General features: G+C 43.5%; 1 protein-coding gene across 1 annotated transcript in view; it reads right to left on the bottom strand.

Moving 5' to 3' along the window:
• The window catches only part of ubl3a (ubiquitin-like 3a), a 33,623-nt gene extending 11,576 nt beyond the window's left edge, over positions 1-22,047 (bottom strand). Inside the window, exon 1 of the mRNA XM_085798614.1 lies at positions 21,271-22,047. Within this exon, the coding sequence (XP_085654740.1) occupies positions 21,271-21,297 (27 nt within the window). The 5' untranslated portion in view covers positions 21,298-22,047. The remainder of the gene's footprint in view (positions 1-21,270) is intronic.
• Positions 22,048-22,870: the final 823 nt, after the last annotated feature.

Genomic DNA, 22,870 nt, shown 5'->3' with positions numbered 1-22,870 from the left:
GAGAGCAGCAAGAATCCACACACACATCCCCAGTGTGAGGAGGATGTGTAAATATCTGTGAGTCCTGGCATCAAGATGCTGAAACGTCCTGCACGGTGCAGCAGCTTCTATTCCTGGCTACTCCAGCAAAAATAATCAAACAAAACCAAACAGGCCACTTGTGCACGAAAACTGGTGACACAGCTCCCCTGCTCGTCGAGCCTCCTCTTCAGACCCAGACGTTCACACACACTACAATAATGTAACCCTGCTGCCAAGTAGTGCAATGGTGTAAACATGTGAAGTAAGCAAACCCTCTTGGCTAAACACTGTTTGCACACGGAGGAGAGCAGGAAATTCAATGCCATCTATAATTATTCCTCCTTGAGTACCGCTCCCCACTCTTTCTCAAGGCAAAATGTGTGTGTGTGTGCATGTGTATGTTTGTGTGTGCATGTGTTTATAAGAGCCTTAAAGAGTATTGCTGCTCTTTAGACCCTCTACAGCAGTCAACAAATTACAGAGTGGGAAGCCTTCCTGTGGGAATATATTAGAGCAACTTTATATGTAGTCTGCACAGTAAGGTCAGCCACTGCTGTCAGCGTGGATTCCTAACTATATGAATGAATTTAAGAGAGGAGGTGGGTGATTAAAGCGAGCCAGCTGGATCCAGCAGCCGGCCCACTTTGACTTAGCCCATTAAATCTGGAGAAAATTTGACTGTAAAGGCAAGAATGTAACCACACAGCACTCTGACTGCTCAGATCCCACATGAATTATCAGTCGCTGATTTTTATTGATAATTACTTGTAGGCACTTTTCTTTCTGGCACCGCTTTCATGTTGAATTTCAATGAATATTAACAGCAGACATACTGTAATGGGCTATTTGCGGCTTGTCGGACAAACTGTGAACAAACTGCACTGTAAGAAAAAATAGGAGAAAAAAAAAGAGCAGCCTGAGAGACACTTGTCCCATTTTTAATTAGTCAAAACTGAATAAATAAAACAGCTTTGCAAGCTCTTTGTGATTTTGCAAATTACAGTACAATTATTAGCTCTGATTAGCATACAAATTCAATCAAGGAGCCTTTATTTTCCTTAATTAAAACACTGAAAAGCTGTGTTTTTAGAGAATCAATGCACATGAGGGAACAAAAGGCTGAATGCATGTTTCTCAGGCTGAAGCTTCATTTTCTCAGATATTGATTTGTCAAATCGCCTCATTCTGACTTCGACATATTGAATACAATTTTAGAAATACTGTTTTTTTTTTTGTTGTTGTTGGTGGTAATGTTCGTGTGTGTTCCTTTCGTTGTGTGCACCCATACACATACACACAGACAGAGTAGTTACATAATCATGTCTGACTGATAATAGTGTGATACAAGAAACACAGCCTTGGGCTAAGATTTGTAATCTCAGGGCCTGTGTGAGTGTGAGTTGGGGGCTGTGCATTACTGAAATCGGTTTTCAGGCACTTTCTCAAACTTATTATGTTATTTTCCTTTTCCCGTCCTCCTCTCTATAATACCTATATTAGAGACTAAAAACTAGCTGAAGATAAACGTATTAGCTGGCTATTTTCATTCCGGGAAGGAGGGGGCTCTTCAAAAATAAAAGCAGTGAAGGTTCAAGCTTTGTCTTCAAAGTTCCTTTACGAAGATATTCACTTAGCCAACACAAGCTGCAATGTGTTGGTTTAATGAAACAAACCTAACATCCGTCTTAGGGATAATACAATAAAATGCACATTAGGAGTCAAAACCAGGTTAGGATGACACATCTGGCTCACTGTAACCTGCTAGTGCTGAGGGATGCAACACAACGTTCCAGTGCAGTAAAGATCTGGAAATAAACAGTAGGACCTTGACCTTGTCCAGTCTCGTTTATTATTAACTTACCAATCTTTAGAGGGCACTTATCTGTAGCGACTAATGTGCCGTGGCTTATTTTGACCTACTTTACCCACAGCTGGTAGCTAACGCGCAGCATCAACCACATGGGAAAACATTGGTAGCTTCAACTTTATACTTTAATATTGAGACTTTTTTTCACTATTACGCAAAGAACAGAAAAGCTCAAAATTTATTCTAATCACACTCTCAAATCATAATCATTATCAACTGATTATGGCTACAGTCATGCTCTGCTGGTTGCCATGCCAACACTCGAGGTGACTAGGGAGCTAGTTAGTCATCTGTGCCGTTTTGTCCTGTTTTTATGCGTGTACTCTAAGTGGAAGCAGTGGAGACTGTGCTCATGTTGTCAGAGCACAACATAATAATGCAGCATAATATTACAACAGGACTGACAGGTCTTAAGTAGGATTACACGTCTCTGTCTTGACAATATTTGTTTACCTTCATCTAACATGATGTTTTTTGAAGTAGCTGATCTGACTGGACAGAGAGTTAAAGGTGTTTTCTAAAAGACTGCAGTGTATGTCTCAGAGAAGTCTGATGGAAAATAACTCTCCACCGACATTCAGACTTCCTGTTTTAACAACATGCATGATCATGCAGTGATAGGGATAAACCCACAGTGAGTTATCATCTGAATCTGCAGCTCCCCCTCCGCTTTATGCAGCAGCACAGACCGGTTTGTTATTGTCTAGCTGTCTGCCTGTGATGTCACCGTTTCTCTCAGGAGCCGGTAGAGACCAAAGACAGAGCTACACTACAAACTGGACAGAGATACAGTGATAGCATCAAGTCGACGTCATGTTCCCACTGTCCCCAAGAGGCTGGAAGAGTCAGTTCTTGCAGGTTTAACCAGTGTAAAGCAGCAACATGATAACAGGCTTCAGTGGTTAACTCTCCAGCTTCTGACGCCACATGGGTGACCCTGTTGCCTGGAATCAGATCCCCGGAGTATTTTCCTTCCTGTGGCTCCTTGTTTCTGTACAAACAGAGCGGCCTGTTTGGTGGACATAACACACAGACCTTCTTCCTGTTGGACTCTATTACGGCCATTAATCATTAAAGAGAGTATCCACTGTAATGTAAGAGCCAACACCACAGACCTTTTTTGCACTTTCTGGTTCCACTCGCTAACTTCCTGTGGCGCAGGCAGCTAATGGCCACATTACAGGTCTAATAGCCGTTTCTTGTCTTCATAACAGCATCAAACATTCTGCGGCAGATTAATTGCCCAAAGTAAAGACGCCATCAACTCAAAGCTCTCTTACAAGACCTAAAAATGAGGGCTTTAATTATTACCTTCATTATTTAACATTGAATATTTTTGCATTTTAATGCCTTCTAGGTGTCACTCTGACCACTTTGTGTCCAGAGGGTGTTTAGTAGATTTACTGTCATCATTTCACTGCGGCAGTTTTAAATCTGGATTTAGGATCCAGGAAAAAACTGAACAGTAAAAATAGTCCCTTCTCTTCAGCTGCTCTCACCACTATCAGTCACACGTCCTCTTACTCAATTGGCCCATCATACCTGCTATCTCTCTCCGAGCCCTTGTCCTTTTGTACTGTCATTCATGCAGACCTATCCTTTGATACGCTGACGTCCTCGTCACAGCCAAATCCACTCTGCTGCTCTTTCTGCTCCCTCTCCTCTTCCTGTCACAAGCATGATCAGCTGGTTACCACGGCGCTGCAGCCAGCCACGTACAGTACCTGACAGCTCCCTGCGTTCTGTCCTCCCTCTCTCCGTCGCCGCGCTCCTCCGTGGCTACATGCAGATAACCCTTTAATCCATCAGCTGCTTCTCCTCTCTCTCCAGAAACAGGTAGAGCTCCCTTTCATGCTGTCACCCCCCCGCCCCCCCCTCTCTCCCCACTCCCAGTGTCTTTTGAAAACTCACCTCGCTTAACTCGCACACATCCGCCCAGGGCTGCATTCCTCTCTCCTGACAGACGTCAGGTAGTCGCGTTTGATCACTCGCTACGCTCTTCCTATCGCTTCCCTCTCTGTGATCAGAGCCGCCCGTCACAAAAGGTGGAGGCAGGTTTCGCCTCGCACGACGGCCTCCTGCCTCCTGCCGCCGGCTCGGCTCTACGTCTCACCTCTTCACACTTCCCACACTTCCAAAATGGCTCTTCCAACATCCCGGGGCCAATTTGAAGTAACACGCCAAACAGGCGCCATGCCGGACCTGAAGTAAACTACTGTGCATTACCCACCGGCAACATACACACTGATGGGATGCTGTGTGTGGAAGCAAAGGGATCAAAGGGAGCTTCATCCAACATTACAGTGCTGCATTAAAGAGCCAGAGTGCTGGGATGAGGATAACGCTACTCTCGCCTGGTAAAGAGGTTCAAGCCCATCTAAATATTTACACAGAAGCACTTGTATTGGCTTTCACATGTTTGACTACCTGCACTCTGATGCTTCTTCCCTCTTACAGTGAGAAACAGACTGACAGGAGAACTATAATAACACTGTGGAGCTGTTAAAATGGAAAATTAAGAGGGGCAGGGGTCGACAGCTCAATGACAGCGCTGGGTGACACCCTTAGTCACTTTCCTCCCAAGAGGTTGATGAGGATGATGATACCTCTCTCATATCTGTTGGGCAGCCTCGCACAAAGACAGGCTGTGACCTGCCGAAGAGCTTAAGTGGTGCTGAAACATGAATGGAGAGAGTCAGGCCCAGTGTTTCCACTCTATATGCTAAGCTAAGCTAAGCTAAGCCCCTGTTGGCTGCAGCTTTATACTCAGTTGTCATCAATTATTTCGTCCAAGTCTCGGCATCAAAGACATTCAAAATGCCACACTACACCATGTGGATCTTTTAACACACGCAATCGACTTAATTTGGTGACAGAGTCATCCTGAGTCACTGACTTGACTTCACGTCCCCAAAATCACTCACAGCACAATGTTGCGTGACTGACAAAACAAGCATGACTTTAAATGTTTAAAGAGATGAGCGTGTGATTAACTTCGGACGTCTTCTTCACCACAAGTTCCTCTTTCAGATGTTAACTGTGGAACATAACCGTGCCAGGCTGCCAGCTGATGCACATGTTAATCATTTTAATGTTTGCATCTCATGCATGAGCCGAACCCTCACATTCAAATGTTTAGTACCAATGCAGCTGCAAGGAAATCAACTAATAATTTCTCTGAGCAAATGGAATTTAAACAACATTGTTGTTGTCTCACTACGAACATATGCACTGAGACAAGTATTAACTCTGCACTCAATAAGCAAGTTGTTGAGAGCAACAAACATTGGTTCTTCTAAACTTTGGTCAAAAGTGTTACTACATAGTACTGCTTCCTGTGAATTAGTCCGTCGCCTCCACCTACACAGCCGCTGACAACATACTGTAGTGTGCCCATGTGGGCTAAACTGTAGCCACAGGTATGAAGCCACAACCCACTAGCCACCATTCAACAAAACCTACACAAATACAAAACACTGCCACTTATTGCCAATGATAAAGAATGCAACACACTGTGCACAAAGTTAAATTAATTTCCCATGATTAATTAGCTGCTCTGATTACTGATAAACAGTCACCCCAACACACTGCTGCACCTGCAACATACTGTATCCCTCATTCAAACTGGATCTAAGAATAGGGCTGCAACTAACAATTATTTTCATTATTGATTAATCTGTTGATTTTTTAAATGATTAATCGATTAGTTGTTTGGTCAATTAAATGTTAAAAAATGTGGGAAAATGTCAATCAGCGTTTCCCAAACCACAAGATTATGTCCTCAAATGTCTTGTTTTGTCCACAAACCACACAGATACTCAGTTTATCGTCATAAAGTAATAAAGAAACCAGAAATGTTCACATTTAAGAAGCTGAAATCAGAGTATTTGGACTTTTTTTCCTTAAAAACTACTCAAACCGATTATTCAATGACAATTATGACAATTCATTTAATAATCTATTATAGTTTGATTAATCAATTAATTGCTGCAGCTCTATCTAAAAAAACACCTATAGTAGTAAGGAAACTTTATAAAGTCCAGTGGACATTTCCACACTTCAGTGTCTACATGAATCAGTGTTGGGGTTGAAGACATCCTCAAATCAGTCTTGTCCCTGTCCTGATGTCGGAGGAGAGTAGAGAAACGACTACAAAGCTCTTGCGGAGTCCTGTATTACACACAGCCACCAAAGTGCTGATGCTGTACAGACGCCATGACAGCGATGACGGGATCTGATGTTAGAGGAAACGCTGACACTTCTGGAGGCGAGCCCGGGGGACGCAGGGAGGAAATGAGAGAGCACGAGAGGGAACGGAAGATTCAAAGAGGGAACAACGAAGGTCAGAGAGGGAGAGCGGCGGCGAGACCAAAGAGGCGTGAATGAGAATAAGGTGGTGAAAATCTACTTAGGTCCTCTTGATTATCCACCGGCTAATTGATGCTTTACGTTCATACATGTTTGCACGTGCATTTACACGCATGCACACTCCGAACGCCTACCGACGAGGGGGGGGGGCTGCTGAGGCTCTACTTTTGAAGCCGTGGGCCGGGACGTGAAATTGCTCTTGTATGCTTGAATCGATTCTCCTCTCATCTCTCTGTCAGCGTCTAGACTGTCCCCCCCCCGTGAAACACGAGGCTAAAGAATGACAAGGTGCTAAACTGTGAGATAAATATGTGACTGTGGCTGTCAGATAGTGAAAAAGATGCTTTCCCCTGGTTGATCTAGTAGACAGAAGGGTAAGTTTGAGGCTTTCTGGAACAGACAGGGGCGGCTCCAGCTTCATCTCCAGATAGAAACTGTGAAAGCAAAGGAAACCAGCAGCTGTTTGACGTTGTGTTGGAGATGGTTGTGTCTCTGGAGACGGCCAATGTGGAGATCTGCATCACAATTTCTGTTACGTTGTGGAACAGACAGTCTTCCACGGCGCAGAGGAGACATTTTTCATGCATCCTCACCCTCACGTATAAATTATACTGTATAAATGAAACTGTATAAATGAAACAGTAACTTCCCCTGTGAAGGCCAGCTTTTCACTCCAACAGAATGTCATATTATAAAATAGTTCTTTTCCAGCATAACACAGCCTTCCTCTGACATCCAAGCCTCCTTTTTTTTTTTTTTACTGTGCAACTCTGTCTCTTTTAACAGCACAGGGCAGAGATGTTACATGATGTCCTCTGTGTTAAAAATGTACCCTACCTCTAATTTATGAGCACAATGGATGGTTACATCTGGTCCTTTGTGCCTGGTAAATGGAGGGAAAATTGACTGCTGGCTGGGAAGCAGAAATAAAAACAGAGCTGTTTTCAGGAAGCATCTGAAACCTGTTCACCACTTCAGCAAACGGTTTGTAACAATGAGATCAAAGTCGAAAACAAAAAACCACTGCAGAATTGACATTAAAGATACAACAAATGGCTGAAACTGTGAGTAAAAACCTAAGAGCTGTATCACTGGGGAGGTTTCAGTCTGTGTTCAGCTGTGCGACTTTGCTTTGTTTTCTGTTTGTGTAGTTCACTTTCCAGAAATGGACGCGATTTGCTGAGTTGCTGTTCAGCCCAGCGGCGGGGCCACACAGACCCAAAGGCCAGCAGCAGCAGCAGCAGCAGCAGCGTGCCACATGTCGGCGTGCTGCTGGTGTGAGGGGAGTGGGACCACACAGAGGGCTGATGATCCCCGATGAAGGCTTTGATGAAAGGACCTCCTGTCCTTTACCTCCTCCGTCCTACCATTTGGTCAGCAGCAGCAGCCTTGTGTGTCCTCTTCCTCCTCCTCTCCCTCACTCCCATCGCAGGGTGTTCCACCAATGTGACTTCCTCCCCCGTGTTTTCCTGACCCCCGCTATGTGAAAGCCCTGGAGTCAAATAAAGCATCCCCACACTGTCCCCCCTCCCCTCCCCTCCCCAGAGAACTACCTACTCTGCGGTGACCTCTGCCTTCCCACGTCTCCCCCCTCCCCTGTCTACTCTCCACACACCCACTCACCCCCCACGCTCTTTCCTAGGTGGTCCCTGCAGAAGTGTGTGTTTGATGCCCCGCAGTCAGGATTAGCTTGATTTGTAACCTTTCATGTTGTCCTTTCCGAGCACAAGCTTTTCCTGTTATTTTTAAATCTGTGCATGTACGACGAGGCTTCTTCAACACAGGTAAACCACATTTAACATTAACATGTTTACACTCAGAGCTGTGTTATTACTGAAGACATTTAAGCAAAGTGCTGATCCCTCGTTGGTTTTTGGCCTTATTTTGTTTTATATTATTTATAATTGTCTACATACAGCCATAAATATTTTGCCACATTTGATATTCTGTGAAACTAAAATGACATTTTTCATTATATTCTAATGCAATTCATTAAATAATTGAAGTATTAATCACTAAATAATCAACAGATCAATTTATAATGAACCTAATTATGAAGTGCGGCTAGAATTATCAATAATATTTATCATCTGCCATGATCTGCCTCTGTGAGTTGGGAAAACCTTTCAGATCCGTTACATTACATGGGAGTGTTGGTGCCTGGTTAATTTAATTCAGAGCTTCAGAAGTTGTTGTTTTTGTGAATGTTTTCACCCCATAAAGGAAGAACAGCACAATGGCACGCACATAATGAGGTTCCCAAAAACCATTACTGCCTCTCTCTGTCCATTTCCTCACATACTATAAAGTCTCCACTGCAATTTCAAGAATAAAATGATGGAACATGGAGAGAGAGAGAGAGAGAGAGAGAGAGAGAGAGAGAGAGAGAGAGGAGGAAGAGCTGTGAGACAGCAGTTATATTCACAACACTGCATTTCCTTTTCTCCTCCAGAAAAGAGCATTGCCCTGCAGTCATAACTCACGTGATGCCATGTGTGTGTAGAAGGGAGAGTGTGTAGTGTCTACATGCATGTATGTGTATGTGTGTGTGTGTGTGTGTGTGAGTGCACGCACACTGGGGAGAGAGAAGAGAGAGAAAGGCACACAGATAGAGACTGCTGGCAAGCTAAAACGCCCTCTGTGCTGGAATTTACCAGATGGCACAGGACAGAAACAACCAGGGGTATTATTACCACACACACGCACGCACACACACACACACACACACACACACACACTGCAGTTTCTAGGCCTGGGTGGGAATGAAGCAGCATCCAGTGACAGGGGTAGATGCATATTTACATGCGTGTGTAATACTAAACAAAACAAACAGAAACATGTCCTTCAAGAAAAGCTCCAGCTAGAGTTGAGTCCCCTGGCAGTTCACCAATAACAACACACACACACACACACTAGCAGCAACAAAACAATGCTAGTAACAAAACATAACGTAACAAAACGCAACGTAACAAATCGTAACGTAACATAACGTTACAAAATATAACGGTATTCAAACTACTACTTCAATACTTTATAATACAGTGCATATGTTGCAACAGCATACCCTCAATAATTATCAGATTGGACAAATAAACCCTCAAGATGCCCTTTTTCTACTACTACAGTGATATAAATAAAACATCTAAATTCACTTTTAAGTATGGATCTAAAAGACAGTTCCTTCATGAAAACAGACACAATCGTTACCACTGTCTGTGTTTTGTTCTGCACTGTACTGTGGTTAGAGATCCGATCTAGCTACTGGTTATGTTTGTGTTGTGCACAACAGGAAAAAGGCAGCCTCAGTGGGGAAACAGTGGAGGCAACACAACGGTTACACAAGCGGGGGGAGGGGAGCGGCTGGGGACCCAATCAAGACCTTTGACAAACATTATTCCACAGCAGGGCTGGAGAAAAAAATATGGATACCGATGATATAATTGAGCAAGGCAGGCAGTGAGGCTTTTGAGGGGCGACGTGCTGCCTGTTACAAGACCATAATGAAGATGTTTACAGCCTGTGCAGCAGTTTGATACAGAATTTGCTTCTCGTGCATCTACCTGGGGATGCTGAGGTAGCTTAAAGGTTAAGAGCCTTTTTAAAAAATGGAGCACTCTTTAACGTCACAGATATGGCCCTGTTTGTTCAACGCTGTGACCTCTGGATTAAAAATTAGACAGGATTACTGCACCTGCCATCTCTGAGCCTTAATGGCTGTTGTGAGCCTTAAAACCATGTTGTACTATGGACTGTGACTGTGCTACGATCAGCTGACTGAGCTACTCTGTGCCATGGCAGAGGGAGAAGTCAGCTAAACTTAGCCAAAACACGCCAGCCTTACTCACACACAGTCACCCGAGCTTTCATACCCCAACAACAGGCCATGCAGGCTACTGACGGTTACACAGACCGAGTGAGACCGAGCTGCTGTTTAGCTTCTAACTGCATATGAAGTCAAAAGAGAAGCCTCTTGACAGAAGCATGCCGTTAAAGTAAACTTTAAGTGGATATCTGACGTCCTCAGTGAAAGTCAAAGTTCTGCTGCTTCCCCCAAGATAAACCAACGCTTCCTCATTACAAGAAACTGAGAAAAAAAAACAGAGATGAAAAGCCTTCAGTCATTCTAGTCCAAGGTCCAATGCTTCATTACTGCGAGCTCGTTCAGATAAGAACACACACACATACACATACGCACATGCACGTGAAACACATACACACACACACACAACCCCTGCTGGGATCATTAGAGATATTCATAGTCAGAGTGCTCCATAGCATCCAACATGCAATGACAAATTTGTGCAAGACAGCATGAAGGCCAAATATACCCTCTCTCCATGCTCTCTCTACTCACACACACACACACACACACACACACACACACACACACACACACACACACACACACACCCTCATCTTGGACGTCTATCTTTAACTCTTTGGTGACTGCTCTGCTTACATCTGTGTGAATACCTCAGAATTAGAGAAGAAGCTGAAAGAAAAGAAGGCAAAATCATCTTCTTTATCATCCGTCTCTCACTTACACCTTCCTCTGATGTCATGCTGACAAGATTTCAGAAAAAAGCAAGAGACGTTTCCTACAGATGCTCTGTTCAGATACGACCAACAATGAGCAGGACCACTTGTGTTTAATACTGTGTTCACACGGTGGCCGCTGAAGGCCTCCGTATTGAAGGGGCATCTGGGGATTAAGGCTTTAGCTTAGATACTGCTTGGTGGATATGACACACAACTTTCTGAGACGGTTCCCTAGCAACCGTTGCTCCGCTACGAGGCAGCTGATGGAGTTGCTAAGAAAGCACTGATTCCAGAAGGGTTTTCCTCCCATCATTCCGTATTCCAATTAGGAATTCCACCTGGCCAGTATCAAGAAAAACTAAGTAGGTTGCTGTGGCATTTGAGATATATGATAATAATATTATCAATTAATCAATTAATTGATCACAAAATGAATCATTAGCTGTGGCCCATGCTATCCACAATACCATGAGTGTGTCATGTTGCTCCAGAGCCATGATGTTGGGTTCAAGTCTGTCGGACCATTCACATTCTGAAAGTGTGAAAGAGTGTTAATTGAAAGCCAGAGCAGAGTAAAAGTCTGGGTTAAATGCATGAGAGCGAGGACCTGAGGCCAGCTGATCCTGCTGGAACATCCAGTCGATGAAGCTTGACCTTTGGATGACTGCTCTATAGCTCATGCCTGCCCTGTCTGGGACCTGAAGAGTCTCAGCGCTGACCCTCTAATTCCCACAGTAAGTATTGTCTGTCTGACTGCGCTGGCACAGGCCGCTCGAATATGAGGACAGATTTAAGCACTGATTTAGAAATGGCAGCCTGTCCCAAAATGTATCAGGGAAGAGGAACAGTCGACTCTTGCTAGCTAGCTGCTCTGACGCACTCACTCACACACACACACACACACTCACACACACGTACAGTCTGTGCCGGGCTGGCAAAGCAAAGCTTTAATATAAATGTCCCCTCAGCTGGAAATTGTTTCCAGTGCAGCTGAAAGGCTCCTTTTATTGAGCTAGTCAAACACCACCAACCCCTCCACCCCCCTCATCCCCTACTTCTCTTTCACACACGCCTGCGCACAAACACACACACACTTCTATGCTCCACATTTTGACTTACAATGAAATGCAGTGTGTGTGTGTGTCTGTTTTTCTTCTTCACTTAAGTGTTTTTGTTTTACATTTATTCAAATTATAGACACAAAAGGAATGTACAGCCAAATCGCTTCATGGAAAGTTTTTCTTTCTTTTCTGGAACATCCCTTGAATGCAAAATAATATTCAAAAAAAAAAAAAATGGAGAGAGACTGGATCAAGATGCATGAGTGTGTCAATGCAATCAATGCCTGGGTGTAAACCTGAAATCAATACTGTCCATGCACTGTGTGCATTGATTGAGCATGTTATTTGTGCAGAATTTCCATTAGGAACTTATTATCTAAAAGGGACACACATGTTACTGACTCCGCAAGCCCCCATTTGCAATTATGATTCACACTAGTTGACATTACATTTGAAAAAGCAAACATGTCACCACACACACAACTGCCTGGGTTTATGGAGAAGTGAGTCTTCCACCTCTTAAAGAAACAGGCCCTTTGAAGTGAACTGCAGCAAGATGAGCTTTTGTTTGTTCGCAATTGACGTCTCGGCTTTCACAACTCAAGTTTCTCTTCCTCCTTCAGGTTTCTCAATTCAATCAGACCACAGCATCCTCTTAATTTCATGAGCATCAGGTTGTAACTTATCTTCTCCTTTTTTTTTATTTACCTCAACCCTGAACTACTTAAGCTGAGTTAGAGTCAGGACGTCCGCCGCCGTGACCAAGGACTTAAGGGGTCATATCATTGATATCATGAACGTGGGCGATTTTTTAATCATCTGTTGAGGAGTTTTGCATTTAATATTTCACCAGCAGAGGCTCCCATTGTGGAGAGGGCTGTCAACAGATTGATTTCAGAAAAACAAACTGTTGGAAAAACAATTAAAATGCAGAACATTTGAAAAAAAATATGGATAAAAAGTCAAAGAATGTCAGTCTTTCTGCTGCTGGTCAGACCAAACCCAGGGACACCAGGGACCGAATGGCAGAGAGCCAAAGCCTAGACGCACAACACCATTACATGCAAACAATGGCCTTTAGATGCAGCTTAGTTTGTGCTGGTATCTGGAGCAAAAGTGAACTGGAGTGGGTGTTAACTCCACTGGCCAAGCCAACAGCAAACACGTCACCCTCAACAGGAAGAACAGGTTGTGCTTCAGCTGGTTTCTCTGTACAAATCCTTGCATGCATAAATACACTCACACACACACACACACATACCTCAGAATTGGCTGCAGGCGTACAGGAGTGTAGTTAGGGTTACTCTGTCATGTTAGCGCCATCTGAGAGCTGCCGTATTACTCACATTCACACCCAGTCATTTATGTCAAGCAATGACTGTTACACTTGGCGTAAAAGCCGAGGTGTATCCTTACTTTACTTCTGTCCTGAGGTGTTCAGTGTCCAGCGTGGACTGTAGTGACAACTCGCTGGAAATGTCGGGTACATTATGTCGCTATCGCCGCTCCGATGATTCCGGTATTCAAAGACACACAGCGCGGAACAAAGCGCCTATTCACTGTCAAGAGAGATCAGGACCGCGATCAATAGTGTAGACCAGAAGTTTTTCCCCCTTGAACCCTTGGTCCACAGGAGCCCCCCGAAAACCAGTGAAGTAGTTCAACACATTCCTGAGCCTGAGCAAAGCCATACCTGCCAACAATGACTGCTGGACTGACTGCTGAAAAGAAGGGGAATTTCCCGCAGAATGAGCCCTGATCCCAACGTCCACACACACATACACACACACACTTATTCTTCGAAAACCCTCCGGATTACTCATGGAAGCGTTCAGGCCTGGAACTGGGTTGATCAGAAATGCAAACTGACAACAAAGGAGATAGAGTTCCTTCAGAGCGAGACACCTAACAGCTATAGCTTCATCATGAAGATCTAATCTGAGTGGTTGTTAAAGTTTGTCCTCGGAAATGTATCTTTCTCCTGCATCACGGAGAAGCCTTTTAACATGATTTACTACCAGAAAACATCCAAGTTAATCAATCAATCAATCTATCAATCAATCAAGTGTATCAATTACTAGACATTTCAGGAGACCCCATTTGAATTCCAGGCGACCCCACGTGGGGTCTCGACCCCAAGATTGAAAAACACTGCACTAATGGTTTAGAATGTATATAGTAAATAAGGACCTGTTGCCGGGCGAAGCTGTAAACATGTTTGCAAAGAGAGATTACAAATATGAACTTAAAGGAATTTATGTGTTTAAAAAATTAAAAGCTAGCTAATATTAAAACGTACAACAATGTACACGTACAACATACATCTCTGTAAAAGTGGTGCATATATGGAACAATCTTGAGACTGAACTGAAGTTATGTGAGACACTTCAGAGATTTAAAGGTCTCCTCAAAAATAAGATAATCGATAAGTATAAACAAATGGTTTAATTTCTGCTAAGTGTGGTTCAAGACTTGGTCCACAGGAGCCCCCCGAGCACGCTGTTGCTTGGAATAATTGTTGAATGGTGTTGTATATTTGGTTGGGATCGTTGCCTTTGCAAAACTGGGAACTAGGACTAATATGGGTGAATTGCAAGTTACAAGCTTATAGCTGCAGCCTATTTCTTTTGTGATGTTTCATTATGTTTCTTTGTACTGTTGCTATGTCGATTGACAAAAATAAATAGGCTACCCCCATGTTTAAACGAGTTGTTAAGCAGATTCATTGTCAGGAAGCATGTGTGGTGGCCTCCTAAGAACTGGGAAACATGACTTTGTTCATGTTTATTGCTCTTGCTTTGAGCTAACATCAAACAAACCACCCATATACCTATTGTGAACATCAAGCTACCGGTGCTGCACATTCTTCCCCAACACCGTTTTCCTTTTGTTTCACTGTGTTAGCTTTGTGGTGCATCCACAGCACAACACAGGAAACCAGGGTAAACTGTGTACTCTACAGTGATCACAACTCGCGCACACGTGGAACACGCATCAGGTTGTGAAAATGAAAATTCAGCCCCTGGAAATGTGATATTTTGGCAATGTACATTCAGTAAGCTCATCACACTGCATGACCCCCATGGAGGAAGACGTGCAGATATAGAGCGCGTTATAAATAACCTGCCGGCTGGAGCAGATATCAAAGATGGACAGGGCGGAGCAGGAATGCAGACAGGTATGTACTACTCTATCCGTGAGGGCAGACAACACGATGGGATGCACGTGCATGGACACATGCCACATCCAGGGCCGAGAAGCCAAACATGAGCAAACAAACCGTTACATAAGCAATCAATGGATGAGGGGCTCACAATGGGACTTCCTGTTGGTGTTGCAGACATGCGTCAATACCATCGAATCAACTCTACAGAGGACGGCTGGACACACACACACACACACACACTGACGACTGCTTTGCTAACGCCAGAAACTGTCCACATAAATACAAAGTCTCATCCATTTCCATTTTACATGAATATCAATAAATATAAAATCAGCCAGTTCTCCAACAGAACCACCATGGAGTCATTTACCAACACTGGAGCCTGGTAATACAACCACACGCATTATTAATAATACCACGAGCAGCTGAGTGTTCGCATCATTCACCGTAAGTGGAGCAGAGATTTCAGCTGCTGTGTTTGTCAGTGTTTTCCACTTTGACTCACTTTGTGGAAATTCTTCCCCTCTTGCACCTTCACAACTCCTGTTGGAGCGAACCGTGGCGCTGCCAGGCCGACATGTGACAGTGTCAGAGTCGATATGTCAACTCCTGCACCCAGGCGGTGGATGACGTAATCCTGATCTGTGACTCAGACTCGTAACACATGGCATTGGTAACACACACACACACACACACATATTCATTGACATGTCTCATCCAACCGACTCTCTCTCTCCACCTCTGAACATGCCAATCAAAGAGCGGCTCCTGCCTGAGGCGGAGGAACGCCTGCGGACTTCTCTTGGCCTCCAGCTACTTGGTGTCACACATGCTGAGCTCAGCTCGAGTGGGAAGAGCGAGGACGGGGGACTGCTGTTTTCAGCAGCAAGGATTCCCCTCATCCCCCCCATTGTCCTTTCATCCGTGACCGACACACCGCCGACCTCTGACCCCTAACCTTTGACTCCTTTGTGTGTGTCTTTGTGGGTATGCGTGTCTGTGTTTCTGTGCGGCCAAAGGAGGACTCTGAACAATGCAGGAATGAAGTACAAAACTGCTTTTAAAGCACCAGAAATACAGACACGGACAGAAATAACTACACAAATACATTGATACTTGATGCAATCAGAAAGCTATAACTAAGCATAAATCTGGAATAACTACTTGATTAACTGATTTGACAACTCAATTAATTGATTTGTTGATTGATAGGAAGCTAATGGTTGGCATTTATTTGATAATTGATTCATTGTAAAGTCATTATTTTAGCTGGAACGTGAAAGATTGATGGGTTCTGGCTTCTTCAATGTGAATCATATGAAAGACATATTTTGTTAACAATGTAATTATTGACAGATGAATGGGAAACACAAATAATCTGTTGTTGCTGCTCTAAAAAAATCCCAATAAACAAACCCAAAATATTTATTGTAACCAGAGAGGGAGTCAAAAAAAAACAACCCACACACTGGCTGCCACTTGTACTAACTTCAACGAACAGCAGCAGCACTTCTAGGCAATAACAGACTGGATTTTAACAGAGTTTATAAACCTATCCACCCGTAGAAGAACTTATTGTGAGAAAGAACTTTGTAAAAAGTTATTTTCCAGTTTCGAAATCCCAATCAATGGAAACTTACTGATTAATACTAGAGATGAACAATTTCACCTCAGGGTTAAACCGTTCTGTGATACCTCCTGTTCTGGTTGAGTCAGACCAGCGATTACCACCTCCAACGCAAATTAACACATACTCACCACTGCACAAATGACTGGGTGAGTGTGTACCAGCGTGTGTACATGTGGTAACGGCGTTGAACTCTTCTTATCATTTCATGATTCAATGTGTCTCTGTTGGCTGTCAGTATCACGCTGGTACCACTTTCTAATGAGCTTCATAACCAGGTTGACACTTGGTACCCAAGTTTGTCTGGAACATGAGAAATATACTGATTTATGAATGACTTTTGTTCCATCTCCACTAACAACAACCTTCTATGGCTGCTGATGAGCGCGAGCAACCCGTGAGAAGAGTCAGACGTCTGCAGCATAACACCAGGAAACTGTGGTGAGGTGAGGTTAAGCAGTTCTTCTAGTGATCTGGAAATAGTTTGACTATCTAAAGCTGGATGTACGGCCGAGCAGCGAGCCCACGGCTACTTTATTTTTGTACTAGGTAAACCGTGGGTTTACTAATGCTTTGCACCTTTTTGAAAAGGTAGCCTACCATCCCCACCAGCGTATATTCATTCCTATACACCGACAGCCAGACTCACAACCAACCACTATATGGCATCCTGAGAAAACACAACCTTCTTGCATTTGAAAACTTCATAATTTACATCAGACTGGTTTTTAAATGTCTTCATAATTGTGTATCACCCCTGTTTTCTGATAAAAAAAGACGCTGGAGCTCAAGCCAAGTAGACACACGAGCCTCCTACAATGGTGACTGCATTGTTTCCAAGTGTACAACATCATTTGGACAGTCTGCCTTCTCAATAAAAGGGGTTAACCTATGGAACACTTTACCCACTCACCTTTCTTATTGTTACTAATATTACTGTTGCGATCATGATTTCTGCTTGCTTCATCTCCTCTCGCTGATCTTGTGCTCTGTGTTTTTAGATTAGCATATTACTGTTGTGATCATGCACTTTGTTTTATCTCATACTGTTGATAATATGCTCTGTGTTTTTAGAATAGCCGCCTATGGACTGGTGTTGAAAATTAGCACATGTGCTATAAACACACTGTCCACTGGAACAGTCTCAATGTATTTGTCCATATCAAATAAAATAAACATAGCATAACTAACAAGCCTCTCGTGGTAACACTAGTTCAAACTGCCTTTTCAGACATTGACAGGAACCATGTCTCACATCTTTTCTAATTTATATGTAATTTTGTATTATTATCATTATGTGGCATATTATATGTATAACTGCTGTGTGTGTGTGTACCTGGAGCTCCCTGTCCTGTCCTGTCAGCTATGCCGGGACACAGCGAGCGCAGTGATGTTTGAAATTCACTCTCTGCTTTGTGGGACTCTCTGTCATGTCTGGAGTATATTCATTGAGCGGTGCTTATCTGAACTGAGGGGCTTTATTCTCCTGCTGCTCCTGCACCGCTCTGTCTCCTCGTTTGTTCCTTGATACAAACACACACACACTCTCACATACCTGCAGTGCACCTCCACACACTAACACACACACACACACACAGGCATCCAGACTTTAGATTCGAGCGTCTCTCGCTGTTGCCATGGGCACCATTTCGACCTTGTCAGCACTTCTGAGATCTGCCTGGGGCGAGGTAATTTGCCCCCTCCCCATGCTTCACTCTTCGAAAAAAAAAAATCCCATCCTCCATTCTCCAGGGCCATGACTATTCCTTCTCCTTTTCTTTCTCTCAGATTCATTCAGCCACAATGTTTGGCACCAGCAACCTCCTCTCCTCCCACTTCCACTCCCACTCTATACAGCCTTTAGAAGTGTGTGTGCATACACTTACTCTTTCCACAGACTTGGAGAGGAGCAGGGGAAGGTGTGTGTGTGAGTATGCATCTGCTGCTGATTTCAACCACACAAGATGAGTTAAATGCAGATAGCTTATATTACATACAATCTACAACATAATGATGTAGATTGATGCATACACAGAGTTGCACCACAAAGGGAGGCGAATTGCTCCTTTTGCAAGACTTTACCCTGGCAGAAACCCTGAAACGTCTTACTTATGTGCAGAGTTTGACCTTTATGTTTCTGCTGCAAGGCACGTTAATATCATGAGCCTGAAGACAGCAGCTCTGGCTTGAATAAACTCCATTCAGAAAAAAAAAAATGTCCCCGAGTTGGGAGTTGAAAGAACATTATTACTTCACCGTCGGAGGAAGGAGCTTCATGCCAGAGGCATAAAATGATGCAATAATAATGTGATACTTCCCCCACAGGGAAATACAGATCAGGGTGAGGAAGAAAGCGGCTGGCAGGGATTCAGCGCTCGGTGTGTTGCTGAAAGAAACTTCAGCGTGGTGGTTAAAGGACTGAACCAAACTCCTCTGGTTGAGTGATAAACTAAACACTATAGTTTTCCAGTAATCACTAGCAGGAGCCGATCCCATTGTGTTTAATCTAGCTGTAAGATAAGATAAGACTTTTTATTGATTCCACTTATGGGAAATATACGTTTTACAGCAGCATACAGAAGAACAAAAAAGGTATAAAAGATATATAAGAATATAGCCTAAGTAAGGGGCATTATGTGCAGGTTTGTACAAAACATTTAGGGAAGTAAGTCGTTCCAAATCAACTTATTGAATCTTTTAAAGTTTGTTTGGTGAGGATTTAAGCTAAATGTCAACCAGTGCAGTAAATTCCTCTGAATTGTTTTGTTGAAATTTGAAAGCATAACATCATATTAAAGGATCCTCATATCATGCTTCCTCTAATCCCATCAATAACACACCTAGTCATCTTTATTGTGATTTATAGACCAGTCATAACACTGAGACTCACCCTAAACCTTATCATTCTGCTGTGTTGAAGGCTTTTATACTTCTGTGCATGTTGGACGTATCACATTTGCTGTAAGTATCCTCTCTCTATACACTGAGCATTTCACATGAGGCTTCACACATCCATACAGATGGTGACGTAACAGAGGACTTTCTATGAACGTTCTTTAGGATTCACGAGGATTTGGCTATCAGTCATAATAACAGATCAGAAAATGAAGGATTCTGTTCCTGATTATGTGTATAATCCATGGGAAATGTCTTGTGATGTGCTATACTTAGACTTCCAGCGCACCATATATACATAGAGGCTGGCTCACCTCTAACTTCCTCACAGCATTATCCCAGCATCCTGACAACATAATGGACCTGCTGTTCAGGAGATCAGCTGAACTCGGACGGGCAGGAGTGTACGGGCACAGCTGGGATAGCTGATCTCCGCGTGGAGGGACACATTACGTGGTTTATCCTTTCTATACATAGACCTGGAGGTATTCTTAGAGCCGCCACACACTACAGCATTGGAGATGACAGACGTAAAACCGCCAGACAGGGGCGAAACATTACGTATACGACTGGGCGAACCCAACAAAACACATTTTATACGCCTTTTAATTTGTGAAATAGCCTGCCCATGTGACGCTGACATAAACTTTTACGATGAGAGGTCATAACAACACAAGCCATAAGCTGGTGTAAAACAGCTAAACAAGTCATATAAGGATAACATCTCTGATGGGGTGAACTGATACCATCTCCTGATGATGATGACTACAGAACAAAGGTTGCAATTTAGCTTCCTTAAGGTACCACCACTCTTAAAAACCCCTCTAAACACCAGAGCCTTGTTTTATATGATGCTATACTGGTTCAACCATAAAACATAGTGCAGCCTACTCAGGTACAGATTAATTCAAATAAAACCCAAGTATTACATTTACACATGACAGCTAATGACGTTGTTAGACCATGTTTCCATTGACATCTGGATGTACTTTGTCTATTGGCCTCCAGAGATTTACATATGAAAATCAATTAGTGCACGGGCCTGGGTTGTGTCATCCATCACAGTGAGCATTAAGGCTCCGACAAAATGATTTACTGTCTATAGAATGAGAGATAATACTGAACCAGGTCAGCTCAGAAGCCCAGACATTGACATCAGTGCAATATCGCAATATTTAAATCTACAGCTGAGCCCTGCTATAGACTCAATATTATTTTCCCTCTTGACACATCTATGTTGTTTCATCATTGCATCTTCACCGCATATGAATCAAAATCTTTTGGTCAAATTTGCAGTATCATTGTGAGGAAATTAAAGCCTCTCAAATCTTTCTGGATGTAACAAATGCCTCAGCACACAAGTGTAATATGACTCCCGCTGAACAGGAAACCAGACTGGATGAGCAATGGATTATGGAGAATTTAGCAAGTTTCAGGTGTGTTGTAACAAGAGTTTCATACTGTAGAGAGGAATAAATGGGAGCCAAAGGCTGCCTGGGGCTGGGTGAAAAAAAACACATAAAACAAAACAGTAGTTTGTAAAGGACTTCTGGGTATAGGCTACACAAAGTAGAGGATTTAAAGTTCAGAGGAACTTGAATGAGGAACTTTCTCAAGTGCTGCTCTGCTCAGCGTTTTCATTATGAACCAGCGCTGTGGGGATCAATGGAGGTGAAAGGTACAGTGTGAGAAAAAAAAAAAAAAAAGTGACAGTAAAGCCTCTCACCATGTCGGCCGGTGTGCTGCCCGTCATCGCGGAGGTTCAGCCGGTCCTCGGTAAAGGTTCACACTCACACACTCCCACACAAGGCGAGGGCACGGTTATTCCCTCTTCTCCTCTCCCTTGTGCTCAGCTCTGTGAAGCCGGGGGAAGCTCGTCGTTGCCGGGTTCAGAGGAGGAAACAAATACACTGTTTATCCCTGGTGACTCTCTCTCTCTGTCTCTCTCTGTCTGTGTCTCTCTCTCTCTCTCTCCACAGTCAGCACCGAGGTAGTCAAGACGTGCAGCGCTTCTTCTTCCTCTCTATTGCACAATCATGTCGCTGCCTGGTCGCTTTTCCTCCACAAACTCGGTGTGAAACGCGGACAGAAAGCAGCCTAGCGTTGTGCGTTGTTGCAGTCGGAGACGCTGTCGACCCGAGGGGCCTGCTCCGACCCACCGAACATCAAGAATACCCCGCTGTAGAAAAGGTGCCTACGCCATGCGAAAAAAAAAGAGCCCCGACACTACTGGCACATCCGGACACAGACCTCTCTCTCTCTCTCTCTCTCTCTCTCTCTTTCTCTCTCTCTCTCTCGGTGGAAGAAAAAAAAAAGAACAAAAAATATCCGCAAGGTTCACCGGTTGGTTACCGTCCTTAGGTAAACTCAGACGCGTCCGGCGGAGAAATGTGTCGGTGCCTGTGTCTTTCTTCTTGACGACGGGAGTTTGCAATGCTTGTTGTTGTTAACGCTCCGGACTGCGCTGCTGCTCTACGTGCAGCCGCCGTTCAGCTGTCATCCTGCCTCCGACGGTGAAGCCCGCTGGCGGCCAACCACACCGGACTTCCGCTTACAGCTTTCAAAATAAAACCACCTTCACCTTTACTGCGCACAGCTCGTTTATGTCATTTTTCTTCTCTTTTGTCATGTTATTCAAAACACACGTGCCTTTTTCATAAAGCTTTTTTTTTTTTTACCCATGGCCTTATTATTGTGATTTATTTCAGCATTATTTCCCTAACCTACTCCGTTGTTGTGGTGTTTTTTTTGTTTTTTTTTTCATATTGCACTTTACTTACTTTTTTACAAATTAGTTTTTAGCTATAGTTTCTATTTAGTAACCAGTTACTTTGCAGATTCAAAGTAGCCTATTAATATAAAAAACGAATCAACCGAAATCAACTAGCCTACAGTGGTATGACAATATTTGAGAGATGAGTTTGGCAGTAGCCTACAGGGAAAAGTTACTAGGCCTACTAGTAGGCCTACTATAGCTCCAGTTTTGCCAGCTGTTTAACTGTAGTCATGCCAAGACATTAATAAATGACTAATTGTAAACCAATGATTATGAAAAAAATTAAATAAGAAGAGGAGCTACAAGCAAGCTTTAGGCTTATTTAATTTTTTCTGAGCAATTTCGCATTTTGGGGCTTCAATACAAGATGGACATTACATACAAGCACTATGGAGGTATTTGGATGTTTTTTGGTGTGTCTTTTTGTTACGAAGAAAAGTGGTATCCATTTGCAACCGTCATATGGACGTGCAGTGCTGAACGGAGCCCCGCTGTAACTCAGAGAAGGCACGGAGGACTCTAAAAACTTCTTCCAGCCCTTAGTCGACAT

Source organism: Trachurus japonicus, chromosome 14, assembly GCF_045865225.1.
Source record: "Trachurus japonicus isolate A0001 chromosome 14, Traja_1.0".
In the NCBI taxonomy this organism is placed as follows: Eukaryota; Metazoa; Chordata; class Actinopteri; order Carangiformes; family Carangidae; genus Trachurus; species Trachurus japonicus.
Note: the sequence above shows the minus strand (reverse complement) of the source record. Positions and strands in the feature narration are given on the sequence as shown.